Source organism: Zosterops lateralis, assembly GCF_965231275.1.
Source record: "Zosterops lateralis genome assembly, chromosome: Z".
In the NCBI taxonomy this organism is placed as follows: Eukaryota; Metazoa; Chordata; class Aves; order Passeriformes; family Zosteropidae; genus Zosterops; species Zosterops lateralis.
In genome coordinates this window covers 5,835,176-5,855,126 of record NC_139800.1, presented here as the reverse complement: position 1 = coordinate 5,855,126, position 19,951 = coordinate 5,835,176, and the positions used below count along the sequence as shown (strand labels likewise).

The 19,951-nt window shown below is 36.7% G+C and overlaps 1 protein-coding gene across 1 annotated transcript in view; it reads left to right on the top strand.

The window, feature by feature from the left end:
* ANKRD31 (ankyrin repeat domain 31) overlaps positions 1-19,951 on the top strand; it is a gene marked incomplete at its 5' end in the record, with an annotated part of 66,312 nt that overhangs the window by 4,731 nt on the left and 41,630 nt on the right. Inside the window, 10 exon segments of the mRNA XM_083884265.1 lie at positions 902-981; positions 4,480-4,526; positions 5,142-5,236; positions 9,635-10,097; positions 10,099-10,123; positions 10,125-10,157; positions 11,765-11,781; positions 13,301-13,474; positions 13,899-14,026; positions 17,100-17,276. Coding sequence (XP_083740391.1) covers positions 902-981; positions 4,480-4,526; positions 5,142-5,236; positions 9,635-10,097; positions 10,099-10,123; positions 10,125-10,157; positions 11,765-11,781; positions 13,301-13,474; positions 13,899-14,026; positions 17,100-17,276 — 1,239 coding nt within the window.

Genomic DNA, 19,951 nt, shown 5'->3' with positions numbered 1-19,951 from the left:
CCACTGGAATTAAATCCTTGCAACATTCAACATACATGGTTTGAGGCATGTCTGTTTGGCTGTGTTCCCTTTGTGGAGGGGGCATTGGTCTGAAAGTTGAGTGGGGAGTTTTTGTCTCTGCAGCTGTAACAGATTGTGATATGTTTAGTATTTTACCTCCATTATTTATATTTAATAAGTTGGAATTAGAATTTAATAATTCACAATTTTGTGCATACTTGTATAATGGTAATTTGGTGAGGAGATAGGTAGTGAAAATATTGATTTGATTAGTATTTTATTAGTGTCACTAACAACATCTTAGTTTTCAAGTATAGGGTCCAACCTTAAGAGTTTTTCTCTTTTTAATTTTTTTTGAGAGAAGGTCTTCATTTGTATAGTCATAATTTAAATTTATATTATATTATATTTTTATTAATTTATATTATTATATTTTATTGTATAGTTGTCATTATAAAATAAAATATTTAATTTGTCGTATTTTATTATATTTAGTTTGTATAAATATATTTTCATTGTATAGTCATAATTTAAAACATGATGCCATCTAGGAGTAGATGCCTCTGGATGAGGCAGGTTACCAAAATTGAAATTATTAGTTTAAAAAATAAGAGGAAAGACCTAATATCCAATGCAAAATCAGGGATGGTCCAGGAACACTAAGTGAAATAAATTTCCACTGCTGGCTGGTGGTATTAATTTTTATTTCATTCTTGTAGTTTCAAAATCTAGTGTGATAGACTATTTTGCCAGTTAAATCCATTGCATATCAGAAGTTTTGATTCATGTAGCTCAGTTACTGAGTTATGTAAAAAGTTATGGAATTATGGAAAACTACATAGAAATTAAGACAATCAAAATTTTAATTACTAGGGATTTTTTTGTTTGTGTTTTTTCCTAGGTGTTTTTTCTCCAGAAATCTGTTTTATATCGAAATTTGGTGACCACACATGTCATCGTAAGGCAGAACAGATAAATCCAGTAAGTCCAGCAATGATAATGTCTTCTCTAAGCATTTCTAATGGTTAATTATTAATAAACCCACCAGGCTTCCCCTTGAGAATATCTGGTGATTTACAGCTGAATTGAATTTCACCTCATTACCTGTGTCTGCAGGACCTGCAGTCTGCAGGAATGTATCCAAGTGTCTGCTCTGGCATTTCATAAGATCATAACCTTTCAGATTTGAGGAACAAGCCCAGGAGAAAGAGGAAGAAGTTGTGGAGCACAGACTTTTTCCTACATTCCCTTCAGGAGCTGAGGGGTAATCATCTGGGCTGACTGTGCCAGAATACACCCTGGGTTACTCATTATGAGATTAGCTGTGATCCAATGGTTGATGGATTGTTCCTTTCAAAAGGAAAGAGATAATAACCCAAAATGCAGAATAAAAGGTCTGCTTGCATGATGATGGGGTAATTATTTTGGTCCGTGGATAATTCTGCATTTCCTAATCTGCTAATTAGCTTAACTTTTAATGTATTTACTGTGGTTGGTGGCTAGCCCATAAACTTCTGTTCAGTTGAGCAATTGGCTTTCCACCTATATATGGCAGGGTCATGAAATAATTCAAACAGGTTTTTTGCTTTTAACTGTGTCTGTTACACTGTCTTTAGCCTGGATTCACCAGTCCAAAGCCCACAATCTGTGTATCCTTATTCCAGTAAAGGAGTTTTTCTAAAAAGAGCTAGACTCCTTCCTAGATGACAAGAGGTACATTGAAAAAAAGACACGCTTTCTACTGAAGTGAATGTTCTACAGCTCATTCTAGAATTGCAAATAAATTTGTCTCAACTGACAGTGTGGGAAACAGTGAATAAAATCCAAAAGATGCTGTTACTTCAAATATTTTTGTCCATAACTTTATTTGTCCATTGTCCATAACTCCTTGCGTGTCTGAGAGTTGTCTTGACTGAAGTTTATAATTATTTTCTAAGGACAGAGGGAATGAGAGAAACACACATTTGCTCTTTCCCTTTCCCCTCTCTGAGATGATCTGACTAGCTGCTTCTTAACCTTAGCCTTTGGCTTCATGGTTCTTTCCAGATTAGCCAATTCCAAGTCTAAGGACAAGTGCCCAGTTCACCAAAGAAAAAGTCAGAAAAGCAAAGAAACCCAGTACTTTTTACCAAATAGTTTAGGTAGTTCTTAGTATCTTTTGTTTGGGTGAGACCTGTACCAGAAGACACTGGCAGCTTGGTCATGCACAGCCTGGGGACAGTATAAAATTCTAAATTTTTACTGAATACTGTAAGGAATGGTCTTGGCCTGCTGTCTTTGATACCCACATGTGTACATTGCACCAATGTGGCTCTTCAACCACCTCAGGAGCCAACATGGAATGTACTTTCACAGAAGCTTTCCTTCCAGCTTGTCCTCAGAAATTATCATACATGAGCACAGCATTTAGATGTGATGTGACATGAGGTTCATGCAGAGTAGATGGCTGTGGGTGTTTTTGGGGAAAGTAGCATCTGTTCTAATTGTTGCAGAGAGTCTTAGCTTTCTTTGTACTTCAGATGGGTTTTGGGACACTTAGGATATGCAGTCCTGTCTTTGATTCCATCATGTGAAATATTGTAGTTAAGAATTTTCATCTACCAGAGATGGTAGATGGACATATATACAGATATTGTGGACATATATACAGATTTTGTGGGATCCAGGTTCTTTTCAACCAGTCATTTTCATTTTCTGTTAAAATGGTATTCTACAGTTTTTTCAGATAGGTGCAATGATTTTAAGTTTGTGCTTTCCCCTTTTTCTTACACTGTTTGGTGAAGTGCACCAAAAGTTGTTAGGTTAGGTAACACCTAACAGCTTTTAAGCATTAGTCTCTTTTTGGAAAACATCCAGAGTCCCCTCATTTATACAGAGTCTGTATAAATATATAAATCTGTATAAATATGTAAGTCTGTATAAATAAGTGTTCCAGTGAGAAATTTACGTTATTGAGATTATTATTATTATTATTATTTATTATCATTTTATTATTATTTTATTGATTTTATATTATCTTTATTATTGAGATTCTATTATTGAGATTTTGCAGGAATTTCTTCACCAGAAATGAGGGCAGGATGAAAGGCTGTTCCCAGTACTTCAGTCAGTGGTCAAAAATACCATCAGTGTAATGTATATGGTTTGAGAAGATCCCTCAACCAGTGAGCTATAAACTGATTTTGCTTAGAACCTAACTTTTTAGAAGACAAAACAGCATCTTGTTCTGAGTTATAATGGTAGTTTGCTGAGATTTTAAAGTGTCGCTCTGGGCAGTGTTAGCCAGTTAGAGAGGTTTAGTAGTTGTTCTGTTATTCTCCTGACCTTGCTTGGTCTCTGGATAATGTTGTGTGTAAATATTCAGTCTGACTCGCCTGAAGGTCTTATTTAAGGAAAATATGTAACTTTCTTCAAACCATCTCATTGCCAGGTTCTGGAATGACATCGGTCAATAATTGTTGCGCAAACTGAAGAATCTGTTCTGTTCCAGGGAGCCTTTTGGCAGTCCTTGCTACTGGGGAATTTCTACATCTTGCTTTTGAAGCGATTGTTAAGATGTTTGTTCTTGCTGGGTGGCTGGTACCTTGTGTAAGCCAGAGAAGCTCTCACTTAGTGTCCACACCAAGGTGTTCTTTCCTAAAGTCCTCTAGTGCTGTTAATATTGTCCACTGGAAGTCAATGATTTGTTTAAAATTGCAGCCAGTGTGAGGATAATCCACTGGTAATACCTAGTCTTAGCTCATCAGTGAGAGAACCATTCTGCAGTTCACTTGACTATCTTAACCATTCCTAGTTTGCCTTAGACTTTGTATAAAGGCTCCTTTTTCCCTGCTGAGGGAGATCTCTGTGTTATTGGCAAAAGCACAAAAAGCAGATCCAGGTAACAAAGGTTTGGGATTTGGCTCCTGCCGTGACATCAGTGCTCTCCTTATCCACCTGCTCTTTCCTGTGTTGACTTGTGGCAGCCCTGTCACTCAGAACTGGCTGATCTTGAATTGCAAGTTTTGAAGTTCCTTAAATATGATATTTATAGGGGTATTGAGAGCAGTATACTAAACATCACAGTTTTTGGAACACCACCATGTCTTATTTATTGAAAAAAGTTATCAAAAAAAGATTAAAACTGTGAATTGAAATTAAAATTCCTTGTGTTTTGGTCCTTTGAAGTATAAAACACCTTAAGTTCGAAGCAATCATATCTTTCTTGCTACAGTTTGTTTTCCTTGTGGGTGAATGTTTTCTTCTATAGTCTTGATTTATTTTTCTACATTTTTGTCAAATAGTACAAGCAAAAAAAAGTAAAGTAAAAAAAGTGAAACGCTTTTGTATCTTAGTAGTAATGTATGTAATAATTTGGTCTAAGAATTCCATTTCCCACCTAAATTACAGAAGGAAGATAATAAGCTTGCCATAAAACTGAGAAAATTAACAATAAAGTGAACTTTGTTTACGAACTTGTTAAGTTTTTTCTTCTTTCAGGTGCCTCAAGAGGCATGCACATCTGACCAGTCTCAGTCCCTACTGAAGTGAGTGTAATACATCACATAGGAATTCCAGTCAGGCATAATGTAATTAAATAATTCTGTTATACTTCATTAGTGTGTTATTTTATTCCCAGTGTTCTATTAAGAAAAACTTTTCTTGTTTGCTTAGAGAAGGATCTCTGTTTATGTTGGCAGTAGTTCAGTGTCCAATATGGTTCAAACTGTACTTGGACCTAATTTTATTGATGATACTACATTAATTGGTTTAAGAACATAGCCAACAAGAATAACAGAACTCAGGGAAAACCATTAGACAGATAAAAACTTGTAATAAATAATATTAGGCTTTTTGTTTGTGGAAACTATGGAAATATTTCAGTAGAAGATAGATTTATAACATAAATACAGAAAGAAGTAATAAAGAATAGAAAAGGCCATTTTTTTCACTTGGAGAACAAATGTGGAAACATTGCTAGCTCCACATAGGAAACATAGAAGTCTTATTTATTGCATGTCCTTGTAAAGAAAAGTATCTCACTAAAATAAGTGCAGCTGTTTCCACAGATTGTAACCAACCCAAAGTACTGTAAAAATGTTGCTAAGATGAGCAGATTTCAATTCTTTAAGAATTTTTTTTATTTTATTATTTAATTCTAGGGGTTGGATAAACCACTCATCACCTTCTGAAAATATTTCTAAGCCTGGTTTTTCATTAAATTCTGCAGCAGAAGAACAGCAAGATAATTCTGTAGGTATGTTGTATTTGTACAAAGCTAGAAGTTGCTCTAGCTGTGGCAAAATCACTTGAGAAAACCACTTGATAAGCTGAAGATGAGTATCCATGTAGGTTTATATGGAATCTGACTATTTGTGGTTTTTACAACAGTTGTTCAGTTTTTATATTCAAGGACTGCAAGTTTTGTCTTTGTAAGTATTTTGTTAGGACTTTTTTGAGAAGTAACTGTTTCCTCTGACCAGTGGTATATATCCAGTTTAAATTATTTCATTGCTGTGGAATTTTCTGACAGAGGTTACAGGCCACATGGTGCTTAAAATGCCTTACAGATGTCTGAGGTAGACAGGTGATGGAGTGTTCCTACTTCCTTCATTCTAACATATCCAAGAATGAGTGGCATCTGTAAGAAAAGATAAACAAAAATGCTACTGTTCCCCACGTGCTGCTACTTAAGTTGTATTTCCATTCCTCAGTGCTCCCAAAAATGTAGGACTGCCCCATCTGTTTCTCTGTTTTCCACCTGAGCTTATTTTTGGTAATCCAACAGAAAAAACTCTCACGTTATTTCTGATTAGGAAATTTCCAGGGAGTCACATGAATGTTGAAACAGGGTGGTGAGATCAGGGGGTTTGGGATCATCACTGTCCAGAGGCAGTAAGTTATTGGATTGTTTTAGCAGCATTGTCTAACTGCACTGTAATTAGAGAGGGCAGAGGCTGGGTCTCGTCATGTGAAATGGGTGGCAATTCCATCTGCTGATAGTCTTTGGAAACACAGGACTCTAAACTACAGTGAGGAAATGTGACAAAATAGCTCTGGTGTATTATTTGGTGACTAACGGAGCCTAACCAAATTTTATTGTCAGTTCCACTTAGGGAGCATGACTATAGTAATTTTTAAGGTTTGAAACTTAAGCCTTAATTAGGAAATTATGCCATTTTTTTAAGAGACAATGAAGAACTTTCAGAAGTGAAAAGTAAAACTGAAATATTTTTCTATTCTCCTAAATTTAGATATTGAATTAAATGGATTTGAGAAGGATTCAGAACAAAAGGTAAGCAACCATACAGCTGTTGACACTGATGCTGAGCACACTGAAAACTTTAAAGCTAAGCTTTATTTTCTGGGTTTTTTTTCTGTAAGAACTGTAGTTGTTAAGTTTGCAGTACATAAGGGTAGAGGCATGCATAGCAGTGAAAGTGAGGTGGGAAAGACATCATCATGAGACAGAATCTGTAAGTGATGTTATTTAAGCAGAACTAAGGAAGACAGTTGTAGCTTAAAATGTTTCCCACCAAGGAAAGCCATGAGACAGGCGGTGCATTTGGAAGGTCTCTGAGGAGGAAGAGCTTGTCTGTAACTGTCCTTTTGTTTGGGAGAGTCTTACTTGTGGCCAGAAATAGGTAGTAGCAGAGCTTCTGCTGTGAAAGACTGTTTAATGCCGGTGTCGTATCATTATGACTGTACCATCTATTCCCATTGATTTGTACCTACAAATAAAAAGTTAGGATTCTATATAAATCAGTTTTACTTGGCTTTTTTAAGGATCATCTTTAAGGTTTATGTTGGGAAAAAAGCAGATCTTTGTAGAATTTACCAAGGGCATGTTTGAGACCAGTATTGATATGGAAATTGGCCAGGCAGGGACTTTTTAACACAGTTTTGAGTATTTGGGAACAGGCATTCTTTACTGGAGCAGTGGTCACTTGGAGAATCCTTCCTCTAGCTGAGTGCCCTGAGTGTACAGTGAACAGAGTGTTTATCATACATACCAGTGACACATTCATTAGCTATCCCCCCTTACTTGATGTATATCTATTACTTTATTTTATATAGCTGCAACCCTTATCAGAAATCCCTGTGTGGAACTTTAGGGTCTTCTTTGGCTGTTTTCAATGTCCCCTGTCCTTTTTTGGTGCCTGTTCTTTGACTGCTGCTTTTGAGTAAGCACAAAATCACTGTTTTGCATAACTTCTGGTTTGTCAGCCTTGCAGAGCTGAGATGTCATCCTGCTTGCATTTTTTCATGGCTTCTGTTTGCCTAAGTTACATCCTTTTATCTATTTCTCCAAGGCTGTGCTGTTCTATTCTACTGTCCTTATCAGAGTAAAATGCTGTTATGTTCTACTGTCCTTATTGTCTTCCAGCAAATATGAGTGATGACAGGGTCAAATATTCCATCTCAAGAACAAAGGGGAAAAAATGAAATCTCCTAGGACATTATTTTCTGAAAAATACACAGCTGTTAATATAAAAATAGAGGTTTATTAAGTGAAACGTTCTCATTGTACAGGATTAGTCCCATAGAACAAACTCTAAATGCCTTGAAACAGGGATCACATATTATTAAAAGTCTCTGGAGAACAGGCAGATTGAATACATTGAGAGTATCTCCAGAGAAGATATTTTAGGAGCCTGGAGTAAGCAGGCTGGAAATAATCACTACAGTGGATTTTACATTTTGGATATTGGCTGATGTTGGCACTAGCAAGGTCTGAGTCCTGCAGAAGGATCTTGAGTGAGATAAACCACTGGCCATCAAGGGCTTCCATGTGCTGATATGAAGCAAGGTCAGGACAGATGCCTTGACAACCAGCAGTGAGCCACTGACTATCTTAGTTTTGTGTATCCCTGAAAACACAAAATAAATCTCTAAATTATCTATGCATAGAATTCTGACGCCTCACAATTAGTCTTGCTGAGTTTTCTTGGTTTTGATGATGTAGCAGCACCGATTTCTGTTGTGGGTATTCTGTCAATAGTGGGGCCAGAACCATTCAATGTCTCCATTAGTGGGGAAATGGAACACACTGCACCCTCAGCAAGTTCAGAGATGGTACTGGGAGGAATGATTGAAAGGATGGGAGAACTGGGAGGAGTAGAGTCTCCTTAAATTCATCACATGGAAATGCAAAGTTCTGTACCTGGGGAGAAATAACCTCAGGCAGCTGGGGAATAGCTGACAGGAAAACAGCTCTGCCAGAGGAGGACTTTGGAATCCTGGTGGGCCCTTTACTCTGCTCTTGTGAGACCCCACCTGGGCTACTGTCTCTGGAGTTTTGTGACATGAGAACATATCACATTTAAGGGTTGAATTTCAGTTGACTTTGGGATTTTTAGGATCTTGCAAAATTTCACCCACTCTTCAACAAATGCACCGAGCCTTTTTCTTGGGAAATTTGTAACACATATAACATGCTGTTTATACCATAGTTCTTCAAGCAGAGAAAGTTATGCCAGGGAAGTTTTCTTTTACCCCAGTTGTTTAAAGTCTAGATGAATTAGAGAAGCTGTGTAAAAATAAAGTGTAATTCAATAAGGCAAAATAAGAAATGATCTGTACTTAGAAGCAGTTTGATGCACATGTAAAAGACAGGAAACAGTTGGTGGGGGAATAATTTTTCAAGAAAGAATCAGGGTTTTATGCTAGCTTGGAAACTGAACCTGCTGTCAGATTTCTGCCCTTTCTACTTTATTGTGTGTGAACATTATCTAAATCATGTCACCAGTGGTTAAAGGTTTCTTGCATTGCCTAATATTGCCACTTGCTGGCAGTAAGACTCCAAAAATTCATTGAAAAAGATTTTCTTAGATCCAGTATTACTAGTATGAGTGCTATTATATACAAATGTTATATGGAAAAAAACATGATTTTGGTCTCTGGAGGCATCATGTTTGGTTTGGGGTTTTTTTCTGCACAGCATTTAAAACAGAGATAGAGGAAAAAATAGAAAAAAAGTTTCTTCATGTAAGAATGGGTGCTTCTGTTGAATGTAGCTCTAAGTGATTAGAAAAACAGCAGTATTCCTTTTCCAAAAACAATTACGATTTTATGTTCTGTACTCAGTGTGGAAACCAAACCATGCAGACTTCTCAAAATCCTATGGTTTTGAACTGAAGTTTGTGAGAAACAAATCCTCCATACCTGTACTGGATCCACATAAACACATAATCAAAACTCCCATATTGTGTTTTACTAACTATATATTTTAAGTTATTATGAATATGTTTACTTCCATTATTTCTGTGTGACAGAAATTTTAAATTGCTTTTCTTTAAAGCTTTATAACACCCTCAGGTTATTTGCCATTGGCAATGACATGGTATCTTTGACTAAAACAGATTTAGTCTCTTTTGCCCTGGATTTTCACTTTTATAGAATTCAAAAGCTGAAGTTGAAACTTCTTTTGAAACTGAGAGCTCAGTCTAGGTCTTGTTACTATATTGTATGAAGGAAGGCTTTGAGTCTTGTGGATTTGGCAAAAAAATGTTAATAAAATGTACACACATATTTAGAAAGAGAGATGACATCTAAACTGAATTTTAGTTACATCTTTTTAGAAAGAGTTGCTCCATTCCTTTTTGTAAAGTTTGTAAGTTCAATTTTTATATATCATGAAAATTAGGTAATTGAGATTGCTTTCCAGAAATAAGCCTCTGTCTGCATGATCCTGTGGAAGACATAATAACAGTTCAAAAGGAACAGACACCAGAAGAGACATTTCCACACATTTTACATAATTGCCACAGAACCCGCATGACCCTTGTTGACACAGATAACACAGTAAAAGAGAATTCACTTAATAATGATACAGATCTCTCACTGTCATGGCCAGGGAAGATTTTCATGGATGTATTCACTGAACAGAATATAGAGACTAGTGAAGTTGACGTCAGTGATTTGTTGAGATACCCTGGTGATTCAGAGAGTCTTAAAGTTCAAAACCCATTCCTTGACAAGTCAGAGTGTCAGAGTCATGCCTGTTCCATCGATCCATCAGCAGCTGAGAGCAGTGATGCCCTGCCAGCAGAGCTTGTGGCCCCTCTGGATGCCTTGTCAGGATCAATGGTACAAGCTGCCACTCCTCTAGTGCCAAATGGGAGAGCAGCTAAATTCAGAAACCAAGTGTTCTGCAGGTGGATGGTGACTGTATGCACGTATAACCATGGTTTAATTCATATTTGAAATTTTATGTTTATCATAAAATATAATACAAAGCAGCCAAAGATGGGAATCTTAGCGAAGAATAAATTAGCATCAGTTATTTGCATGTTTAAAGAATTTCAGTTGTTTTTGTTTTAAAAGTCCTGTGTTTCCTGTTTGGATGTATCCATGTTGTGAGAGTAGCTAAGCTTGCTGGGATGGAAATCCTAGTAAAGTTAATTTATTGGCTGATGTAGAAACCTAGAATCAGCATGGATTTTTTCAAAACTCTAGACCCTCTGTTCATCTTCTGTGTCTCATGTTCTCTCCAAAACACTATCCTGTTATTTCATTGTAGCATACCAGCATATACCAGCCATTTCCATCTCCAGGTTCCTACTGCATCCTGTTCTGTTTTTGATCCAGGCAATAGTGTGCTGTTTTCTTTTGTCATAGTTCTCACTGCTATAAATGCAAATGCTTTGCAAGTATCACAAAATAGATAACAGCTATGTCTTTCCTGTATACTAGGAAGATTATTCAGTGGGGATTTTTTACACATGTATTTAGAAATGTATTTGTTGTGCTTAGTTCTGCCTGTGCAGGAGATACTGAAAAAACTGAGGCATGCACTTGTTCCTGTCCTCCCCTGAAGAAACCAGTATGTGTGGATACAGCATGTGATCCTTCTTGTTGCCTCTTGTGCTGTGAAGGTGTTCTGTAACACAGCATTCCTGTGCAATAACACCAATGCAAAATTATGGAGAGGAGCATGGAAGGAAAGCCATAGTTTCTTCCTGTTTAGATTATAAGAAGGGAAAGAGAAGGACAGATAGGAGATATAGATTTATGCTGCAGACTATATTAAGCATCTCTTGTAAACCTGCAGCCTGATTCTCTGCTCTGTATTGTATTCAAATGATCTGGAGCTGCAAATCAATAATCGGTCACGTAAAGCTGGCTATTTAAGGTAGTTTTACAACCCACAATGGCATAAAGCATCCAAAACCTGTAAGTTAATTCTATCTTTTCCTAGTAGTATTAACTGAATACATCAGCATGTAATTAAATGTACCACAAAGATATCTAATTTCAAGGTGCTGAAAGGTCCATAGGCTGAATATCTCAGAATCATAGCACTTTACAAAGCTCTTTCAGTGAAGTATTGATTTCTGAAATTTGTAGCACGGCTGTGTGAAGATTAATGTATAGATTTACTCAAAATTGCAGTTAAAATTGAGAAGTGGAGTCTCGTGGAAATGAGATCTCTAATCTCTTGTCAAACAACAATCAACTTTATCTTTTCTTTGTGCCTTTATCTGATCTTAAAGGCTGAAGGAAGCAAATTACTAAGGAAAAAAAAAAACAACAGTTAATTTGTTAGTAAGTGTTGAATTGTAGCAGCATATTGTTCACTTTAGTCTTTTCTTACCCTTTTTTCTTTAGAGTATTCTTGTGGTGAAACAAGTATCCAAAAGAGGAGAGTCTGTACTGACTTGTAAATGCAATCAGGAGGCTGGATATCCCATATATTTTAGTATATGGTCTCTTACAAAGCAAGTGTGGGGTTTTTTTCTTTGAAATGTTTTCTTCTCCTTCGCTAACCCTGTTCCCATTGCAGATGTTGATCCATGGAAAGTACTACTCTGATAGTTTTCTAAGCTAATATATTTGATTTTCCCTAGCTGCCATACAATCATTAAGGTTGGAAAGCACCTTTGGGATCATCAAGTCCAATTATCCAACCATGAGCCATTGTGTTTGCCACTAAGCCATGTCCCCAGGTGCCATATCCACATATCTTTTGAACAATCCAGGGATGATGGTTCCACCAATTCCCTGGTCAGCCTGTTCCAGTGCCTAGCCACACTTCCAGTGAAAAAAGTTTTCCTCATACCCAATCTAAGCCTTCTCTGGCACAACTAGAGACCACTCCCCCTTTTTCTATTGCTTTTTACCTGAAAGAAGAGACCAGCCCCCATCTCAGTACGAACTCTTTGCAGGTAATTGTAGAGAGGGATAAGGGCACTGCTGAGACACCTTTTCTTCAGGCTAAACAACCCCAGATCCCATGTTAGCATGTATTGTCTCTTGGCCCAGAGAGACCACTTCTAAAAAGACAATTCCCCTCTTTAGTAATCTCTCTGCTAAATATGTCAATTAAAAAAATTAATCAAGGTATTCTCCAGGTCTGTTTGTACTGCAAGAAAGGACTAACCAGTTCTCCCACATCCCTATGAAAGCATTTCTATGCATGTGTGCTGAGGGTGTGTCCTAAAAGCTTTCAGCATTACTCAAGTATGTAATAAGCTAATGAGTACCCAGATTTCAGGAGCTTGAGTGATACATGGCAGAGTGTTGCAGTCACATGCCTAAAACAGTGAATAAACTCCAGCAACTCAAATTAACTTCTATGTAGTGACCTGTCTTTAGGGTGGGATTAGAGTTAAGTCTAATCTAACTAGAGTTAAGTCAGAATCATGAATCATTTAGGTTCCCCTTCGCACAATGTAGGATGAGGTGAATCTCTACATTCTCAGAGTAGCTCTTCCTCTTTACAAGTGATGGGGTAATGAGGATGCCTAGTGTCATCTACATGCCTGGCTTTTAGAAGGTTGAAGGTAAGTGATGTGAATCTTATCTGTAGTGGCTGTAGGTCAGGAGAGGTGTATCTTTAGAAATAACTGCTCAGCTGGGAGTTACTGAACTTCAGATGAGACATGGATCTCACCTTTTGCAAATTTTTAGGCTTCTGCAACAATGAGATGAAATGAGATTAAGACATCTCAAGCATCATATTATTTTTTAGGACAGGAGCTCATAGCCACAGGAAACTGAAATGATTTTGTTGTCATTTCAAATGTCCAGTCAAATAACTTTCAGATCGAACAACTTTTGTTTGCTGTCATCCAGTTGAGATTTATGTTTTAAGCTGTGACTCTGAGTAGCCTAATTCTCGTGGCTAATTCTGCCAGGAGCACATTGCATGGCATACTACTCCTGGCACAGAATTGCATCTTTACAGGTCTTTCATACCTGTAGAATTCCAGTTATTCTCTTAAGCAATTCCTCAATTCTTTACGGACATACAATTTTAAAAAGAGTGTTCTTGGACCTCTTTTATATACAGCATTTTTTTTAACTTTGTGCCTACCAGTTGTTTCAAATATTTCTTTTTTTTTTTGTCACAGCCTGTGGGTGGTGAGCAGAGGGAGACAGAAGAAATTTCAGATTACTTGGATGCCACCTCTAATGAAAAACAAACTGGTGAGGGACATGCATATTCAGTGGAGCTTGCAGCATGTGCAGAAACAGCCCAAACAACATCAAGGTAAATGAGACCTCTTCAGGAAACTATGGAGATTGTTTCCTCTCATCACCAAATACTAGAAGAAACAGCAGGGAATACTACTCCCAGTGACAGTATAACAAGAAACAAACCTAAGCATTATAAGTATGAGAAATTATGCATAATAATTTGTAATTTATTTTTTATATACTAATGTAATAGAGGCATTGCATGTGGAGTACTCATTTGTCATGTGAACAACTCTAAATGATCAAAGAGAAAGATTTCACCTTTTATTTAAAGATCTGGTTTCTCTCCTGATTTACTCCTTATTTAGTACTACCTAAGTTAGCCTGCTATTACAGAGTTCCTTTTGAAATCAAATGTATTCATATTCTTAGCTCTACTGTATGCATTGATTTATATAGAGAATACTTCTGTTAATTCTAAGCAGATCTCTTGTCAGTGAAATTCAGAAATCTATTTCTGAAGAAAAGAAGTATCTAGAAACCATCATGTGGCAAAAAATAATTCTGAATGAGTGTGCAGAAGCTAATCAGAGGAGAAGGAGCAAAAGAATTGACAACAAACGGAGTAAGATACTCTATGTTCTTATCATACAGATTATTATTTGAACAACTATACCAAATCAAATATAATTATTAATTTTTCTGATATATTGTGGCATGGTTTTCTTTTAAAAATATGGTATAAACTTTCATTTTAATAATTAAAGTTATTGATATTTTTTCTTCTTCTGAAGGAAGAACAGTTAACAGTTCAGCTAACAGTTAACTTGTTTGCATAAACTCCTTAAGAATCGCGAGATGTTTTTCAGGATGCAATTTTTGTTACAGTGTTTCAGATTAAAAAATTATGGTATGTTCTGAAAAGGAGAAGAGAATTGGTTTTTTGCAGAGTGAAAAGGTAGATCCTGAGCTACATTTATTTATCCTTCTGCCATTTAGTTCTGTGTGCAAAATCATTGTCAGAGCAGTGCCATCCTCAAGAATTGACAGTTTATTCTATTTTGAATGTCTGCTGTTGTTACCTTGTCTACAGGATTATAGGGCCTTTACTACCAAGGAGCACTCTATTGAAGTATTTTTATTTGCAGTACACTTTGTTAGAGAGAATGATTGCTATTTATAACCTTGCAAGGTACATGCAGAGAAATTCTTTACCTTGCAGGGGAATTTTGTGAGAGAATAAAGAATTTCCTCACTCAAGTGTTCATTCCAGCACCTTTAAGATTAGGTCTTATTTGTTTAGATTTTTTTTTTTTAAGTGCACTCAGATAGAGTTTTTCCATTTACCTACAATCATTTAAACTTCTTCATCTTACAAAGTTTGTAAGTATTCGAATTGCAACAGCTACAGTATAAATCTTAAAAAACATGAAGAAGTCCACCTCCAGTTAACAGGATTTACTTCTCTTTTGCAGGATTTTAATTATTCCCAGTGGAAGGACCATTTTGATTAGATTTAAAGTTGAATGCCTAACTGCTCATCTATTTCAGCTCGACTTGCTAGTTTCCACTCAATAAACAAGTTACTGATTCTTTAGCATGGTTTCTACAGAAGGAGTTGCACTGCCAAGAGAGGTAGATAAGTAAACTAATCCAGCCCGGTTACCTCCCTTTCACATCAGACCTGTCAAGAGCCCATGAGTCATCTTAGTTTGGTAATTCACTCTAAAAGCCACCCCATGATAAGTTTGGTTTGGGTCTGCATGGGTCACTTGTTTTGCACGAGGTCAGGTGCATAGAAAGCTCCAGGGAAGGCAAGTGGAAGTAATGGGAAATAGATCCCTTCAAGGAAGATTTTAATGAGGTAAAGTGTAACATAAAGCTGCACGTGATTCTGTTTATGTCTGTGCAGTTTAATCCCTCCTGAACTGCTTGGCTGGTTTAGACCAGCTTTGACTGGTGGCTGCATGTCTTAAATGTTTGACATCTTACAAGGCTGGACAAGCAGAGAGACTCTGTGCTCAGCTGAGGGGAACTCCTATCTGTTTTATTCTAAAATCTTCTCAGAGTCAAGAATTTAAGAATGTTTGGAATTAGTCCAGGCTCACATTGCATTACAATGCACAAAACATCAGTCTGTGTGAGTTACAGCTCTAGAAGAACTGTAGGTTTTAAAGTCTATTTATGATGAGGCCAAATTGATTTTTGCCTCTTTTTTTTTTTTTTTTTTTTTGCCTTTTTAATATATTCTCTATATTATTTACACATATATTTGTAGCTCTGTAGTCCATTATTGTATTTATAGTTAGCCCCAGTACTTTTCCCTGTGTTTCCCTACCCTGATAGGCAGAAAGACAAAACACATTCCAGAGGTTTCGAGCTGGGGTCCAAGGCCCCTATCCTATCTTGGCTCTTCCTGGGAGCCAAGGTTGAAATCAGCTCTTTGAGACACATTTTGAAAAACAAAGTTTAGTTCCTGTCTGAAGGGGGAGGATTCAGAAAAGGATTGAACCGTGTGGGAATTACCTCACCACTTATGTCTCTAGTTGGGGTGTCAGTTATGTTAATTTGCTAAACTTATAAAACTGTATCCACCCTGTATGGAGGTGTGCATTCTCTATATCTGTCTCCAGAATCCTCCAAGAAAGACCAGCCTTTATATTACCTCCTATACTAATATTGCCTTGAAAATGTGTTGTTTGATTTCCAGGTTCTTTAAGGCATCACTGGCACCTGGGTGGAATTTTAGGACTTGTGAGGACCTGCTGCAGCTTGTGGAGAGGAGCAATGTATACAGCCTGCTGTCCTAAGAGTTTTCATTAACAGATGAATTAATGGCCTAGGCCTGCACTTTGTTTACCTTCAAATGATTCTCCTGTTCTTTGTTTCTTCCCTTCTTTCTTCTCTCCTTGTTTTTTTGTCAGAGGCAGCAGCCAGGATGTTCTTCCCCACGTGTTTAAGGGAGGTTGGAATGGCAATGCTAGTGAAGTACAGAGCAGCTCATCTGTGTACTGGAAATAATTTAGGCTAAACTGAAAACTGTGATGACTGCATAATGGGAGATAGTGTTTGTTTTGTAAAATTCTAAACTAAACATTAGAAACAGTCTCTTTCAAATTTTACTTTTTACATTTAGACCTCATATTCACATTGCAGAAATGACTGAGCTGGTTGTGAAGTAATCAGAGGGGATAACTGAGGGAGCTAATCTCAATCACTATCTTAGTGTAAATACTTGCTCACAAGGCAGAGGTTTTAAAAGAGAGATGAGTAAAAAAGAATGGTGGATAAATTTGACTTTTAAGAAAAGTTAAATTATTGAATAACTGACTAGGTATTGAAATGGTCACCTTATAATGGTTTGAATGCAGAATAGTGGTTTTATTATCTCTTGGGAAGAAATGCACCTTGCAAACGTCATTAGAAAAGAAGTCTGAAGTTAAAACACTTCTACATAGTCATATTTCTGTGTGTTGAATTTCAGATGGAGTTTTGTTATGAAATGCACTACGACATCTTTTATTAAATGGCATTATTATTCAATTTGTGATGTGTTTTTTGAGATTTTCATTTCTACTAGATCAAATGAACATTTGTTTCTTCGGGAAGCTTATTTACTAACTTTGATACAAAGTGAAGCCAAGATAAGAGAGAAAAGATACTTCTCTGTGCAACAGATCTTTTACATTGTTTTTCAGGACGAGAAGCCTTTGGTAGTTCTGTAAATCCAGCTTGCCCCCTTACAGTTTCCACAATCCACAGGAAGAATGTGTGTGGTGAGAACTTACTGCACAGAGCTGTTATTCACCAAGACATAAACCTTGTAGATAGGATAATAAAAGCTGGTGGAAATGTAAATGCTCAGGATTATGCTGGTAAGTTGCAATTGTACTAAAATACTATTTTCAGTACAAGTATCTGCCTATAACTAAACAAAGCATATATTATGAGTTTGTGCAGTGGACAAGAATGTAAGTTTGTGACTGGTCAATTGATTATTGAATTTTTATTGGTTTAACTTAGTACTTTTTCATGGGAAAACGTGTAGAACTATTTATAAAAGTATTCAAGGAAAGAAAAGTTTGAGGGAGAAGTTAAGCACTTGAAATAGTTACAAAGTGATGCAATTAAGTTTATGTGCCTTAGTTCAATGATTCCATGTGTACTTATCACAAAACAGTCCCTAATTAAATAATTAACTATATAAGTCTTAAAGCTGGGGAGTATTTTTTGTCCATATCAGTGGCCAACTTGAGACATCAAGATTCAGATTTTCCAGTTAAAATTTTTCAGGAACTTTGATTTCACCCTTTACATCTTGAGAGAAGTTGAGTACTGTTTTGAATACTTAAAGTTGTGATTACTTGGTATTTTCCATTTTTTCTTTGCCTTGGGTAGGGAGAATAATCTTGACAGAGAGCAGCCCTTTGATAATGTTTTGATTCAAGCAATTTGCCTTATCCAATTTCGTGGGTGTTACTCTGTGCCAAGGACTTCACTACACCTTAATTATTACTTGGTTGTTTCAAAGATAAGACTGCTCCTAATCTGCACTTCCCTGCCTCATCCATTAGTCTCTGAAAAGTTTCCATTACAAAAAAAGAAAATTGTTTCAGACAGCTGGCTCTTCTGCTAGAAAACTTAATTCTTACAGTCTTTCCATATTGTTTTAGGAGCTAGGATTTCACCACTGTCCTGTGAGAAAGAAAAAACCCCACATTCTCCAGTTAAAGGCTATTGCATAATGCAGGCATATAATGGGCCAGAATTAAGGTTGAAATTCTGTTTTCTGGAATATATTGAGAGATAGATTGGGTCAGCAGCAAACCTGAGACTTTCACAGCACAGGCATTTGAGCTCACAGCACGACTTGTAAAGGTACTAATGTGTGCTGGAGGCAGATGAGGAAATATTTTGTTGGTGGGGTTCAAAGCCCTGTGTTGACAACTGAGAAGTGCTGATAGTGTGGGTTCAGCTGCAGTCACAGTAGGCAAGTGTTACAAAGTGCAGTGGTTATAGGTTTTGGGGTCACAGATGCTTCCTTTTTCTGCCTTTGCATATTTTGCCAGGCCACCATTTTTTCATCTCCCAGACTCTGGCTGCTGATTTTTGGTGCAAAAGGAGCAGAGCTGCACAAAATATCTTTTAGTTGTACTCCTTGAAGAGATGAGAGATTGACTTGGCCCTTCTTTTATTTTCAATGAGGCAGGTGTAATCAGAAGGAGACTTAACAGACTTGTGTCATTTTGGCACGCACTTTCACCTTGGTCTCTTTGGGTCATTGTTCTGAATATTATATTTTGCTTCTGTGTCTGTTCTCCTCCTTTAAAGCCTCCCCCCAGTGATTATCCTTATCTTAGCCTGGCATTTTTTTCCTTATTCCTATGCTATACTACTCTGCTTCAGTATCTCACTGAGTTTTTGGGATCTTCTGTTGTTTGTTTTGTTTTGTTTTGTTTTGTTTTCTCCTTTTTATTTCCTGGACATCAGCATGTAGGATATGACCATCACATTAGACATACAGTCTTGTGCTCTTAAGTTTGAGTCTTGACTCACAGTCTGCTGAGGGATCTGAGAAACAGTTGCATTAAAACTTGTGTCTCTCCTTGATTTGGAACATACACAGTGTCCTTGCAGACTCATGTTGTTAATCTCTAGTGATTATTGATTGAATGTGTTGCAGGTGCAGTTTTTCCAGGTCTTTTTCTAAGATCAGGTAGAAGATACTTTTTACTAAGGGAGAAACTAGTGCATTCCCCTAAATGCAATTTTTTATTATCTCCTTAAAAGATTTTGTAACAAACCTGGTTACTAGGAAAATACAATATTCAGGGTTGGGTTGCATGTAAAAGAGCTTTGGGATTTTCTCTTTCTAGTGAAATTAAGATAAGTTTGCTTAATAGGACTGAAACAATCTCATTAAGCCTTATTAATTCACATATTTAGTATGTGAATGACAACCTTCTGATAATGGAGAATTGTTGAAGAGTAAGACTTCATCAAAATTATCTTCTGGAGGGCATGTTAGTTGCAGAGCTGGAAGTTAGCATGTGGAAAATCCTCTGTGTTTTTCCCTTATGTCTCTCACCCTGCATGTTTAAGGACCTGATGCATGGTTGTGCTAAACCCATTCAAGGACTTACCTTCCATATTTTTCTTAAACAGCTTGTTCATAGAGTAGAATTCATGTGATATCTTGGGTTTTTTCTGTATACCTGGGTGTGAATATGGAATTTCACTGGGGATTTTTAATTTATTTGAACATTCAAACCATTCTTGGATGGATTTACAAACATTTTTATTTGGTAGTAAATAATTCATGTCTTTATTTTTGTCACTTCTTTCTCACTTACCCTTTCCAGCATAACCATGTAAATACAAGAGTGATGTGAGAAATTATCTTGTCCTTAAAATAGCCTATATGTTTTACTCCAGGAGAAATTACTAAAATATGGGATGAATCATTTTTATTCTTTCCTTTCATAACAGAACTATCAAATCTAAAACTAATGTTGTTACAGCAGCATCTGCTTCCTCAGTAGGTGCAAAT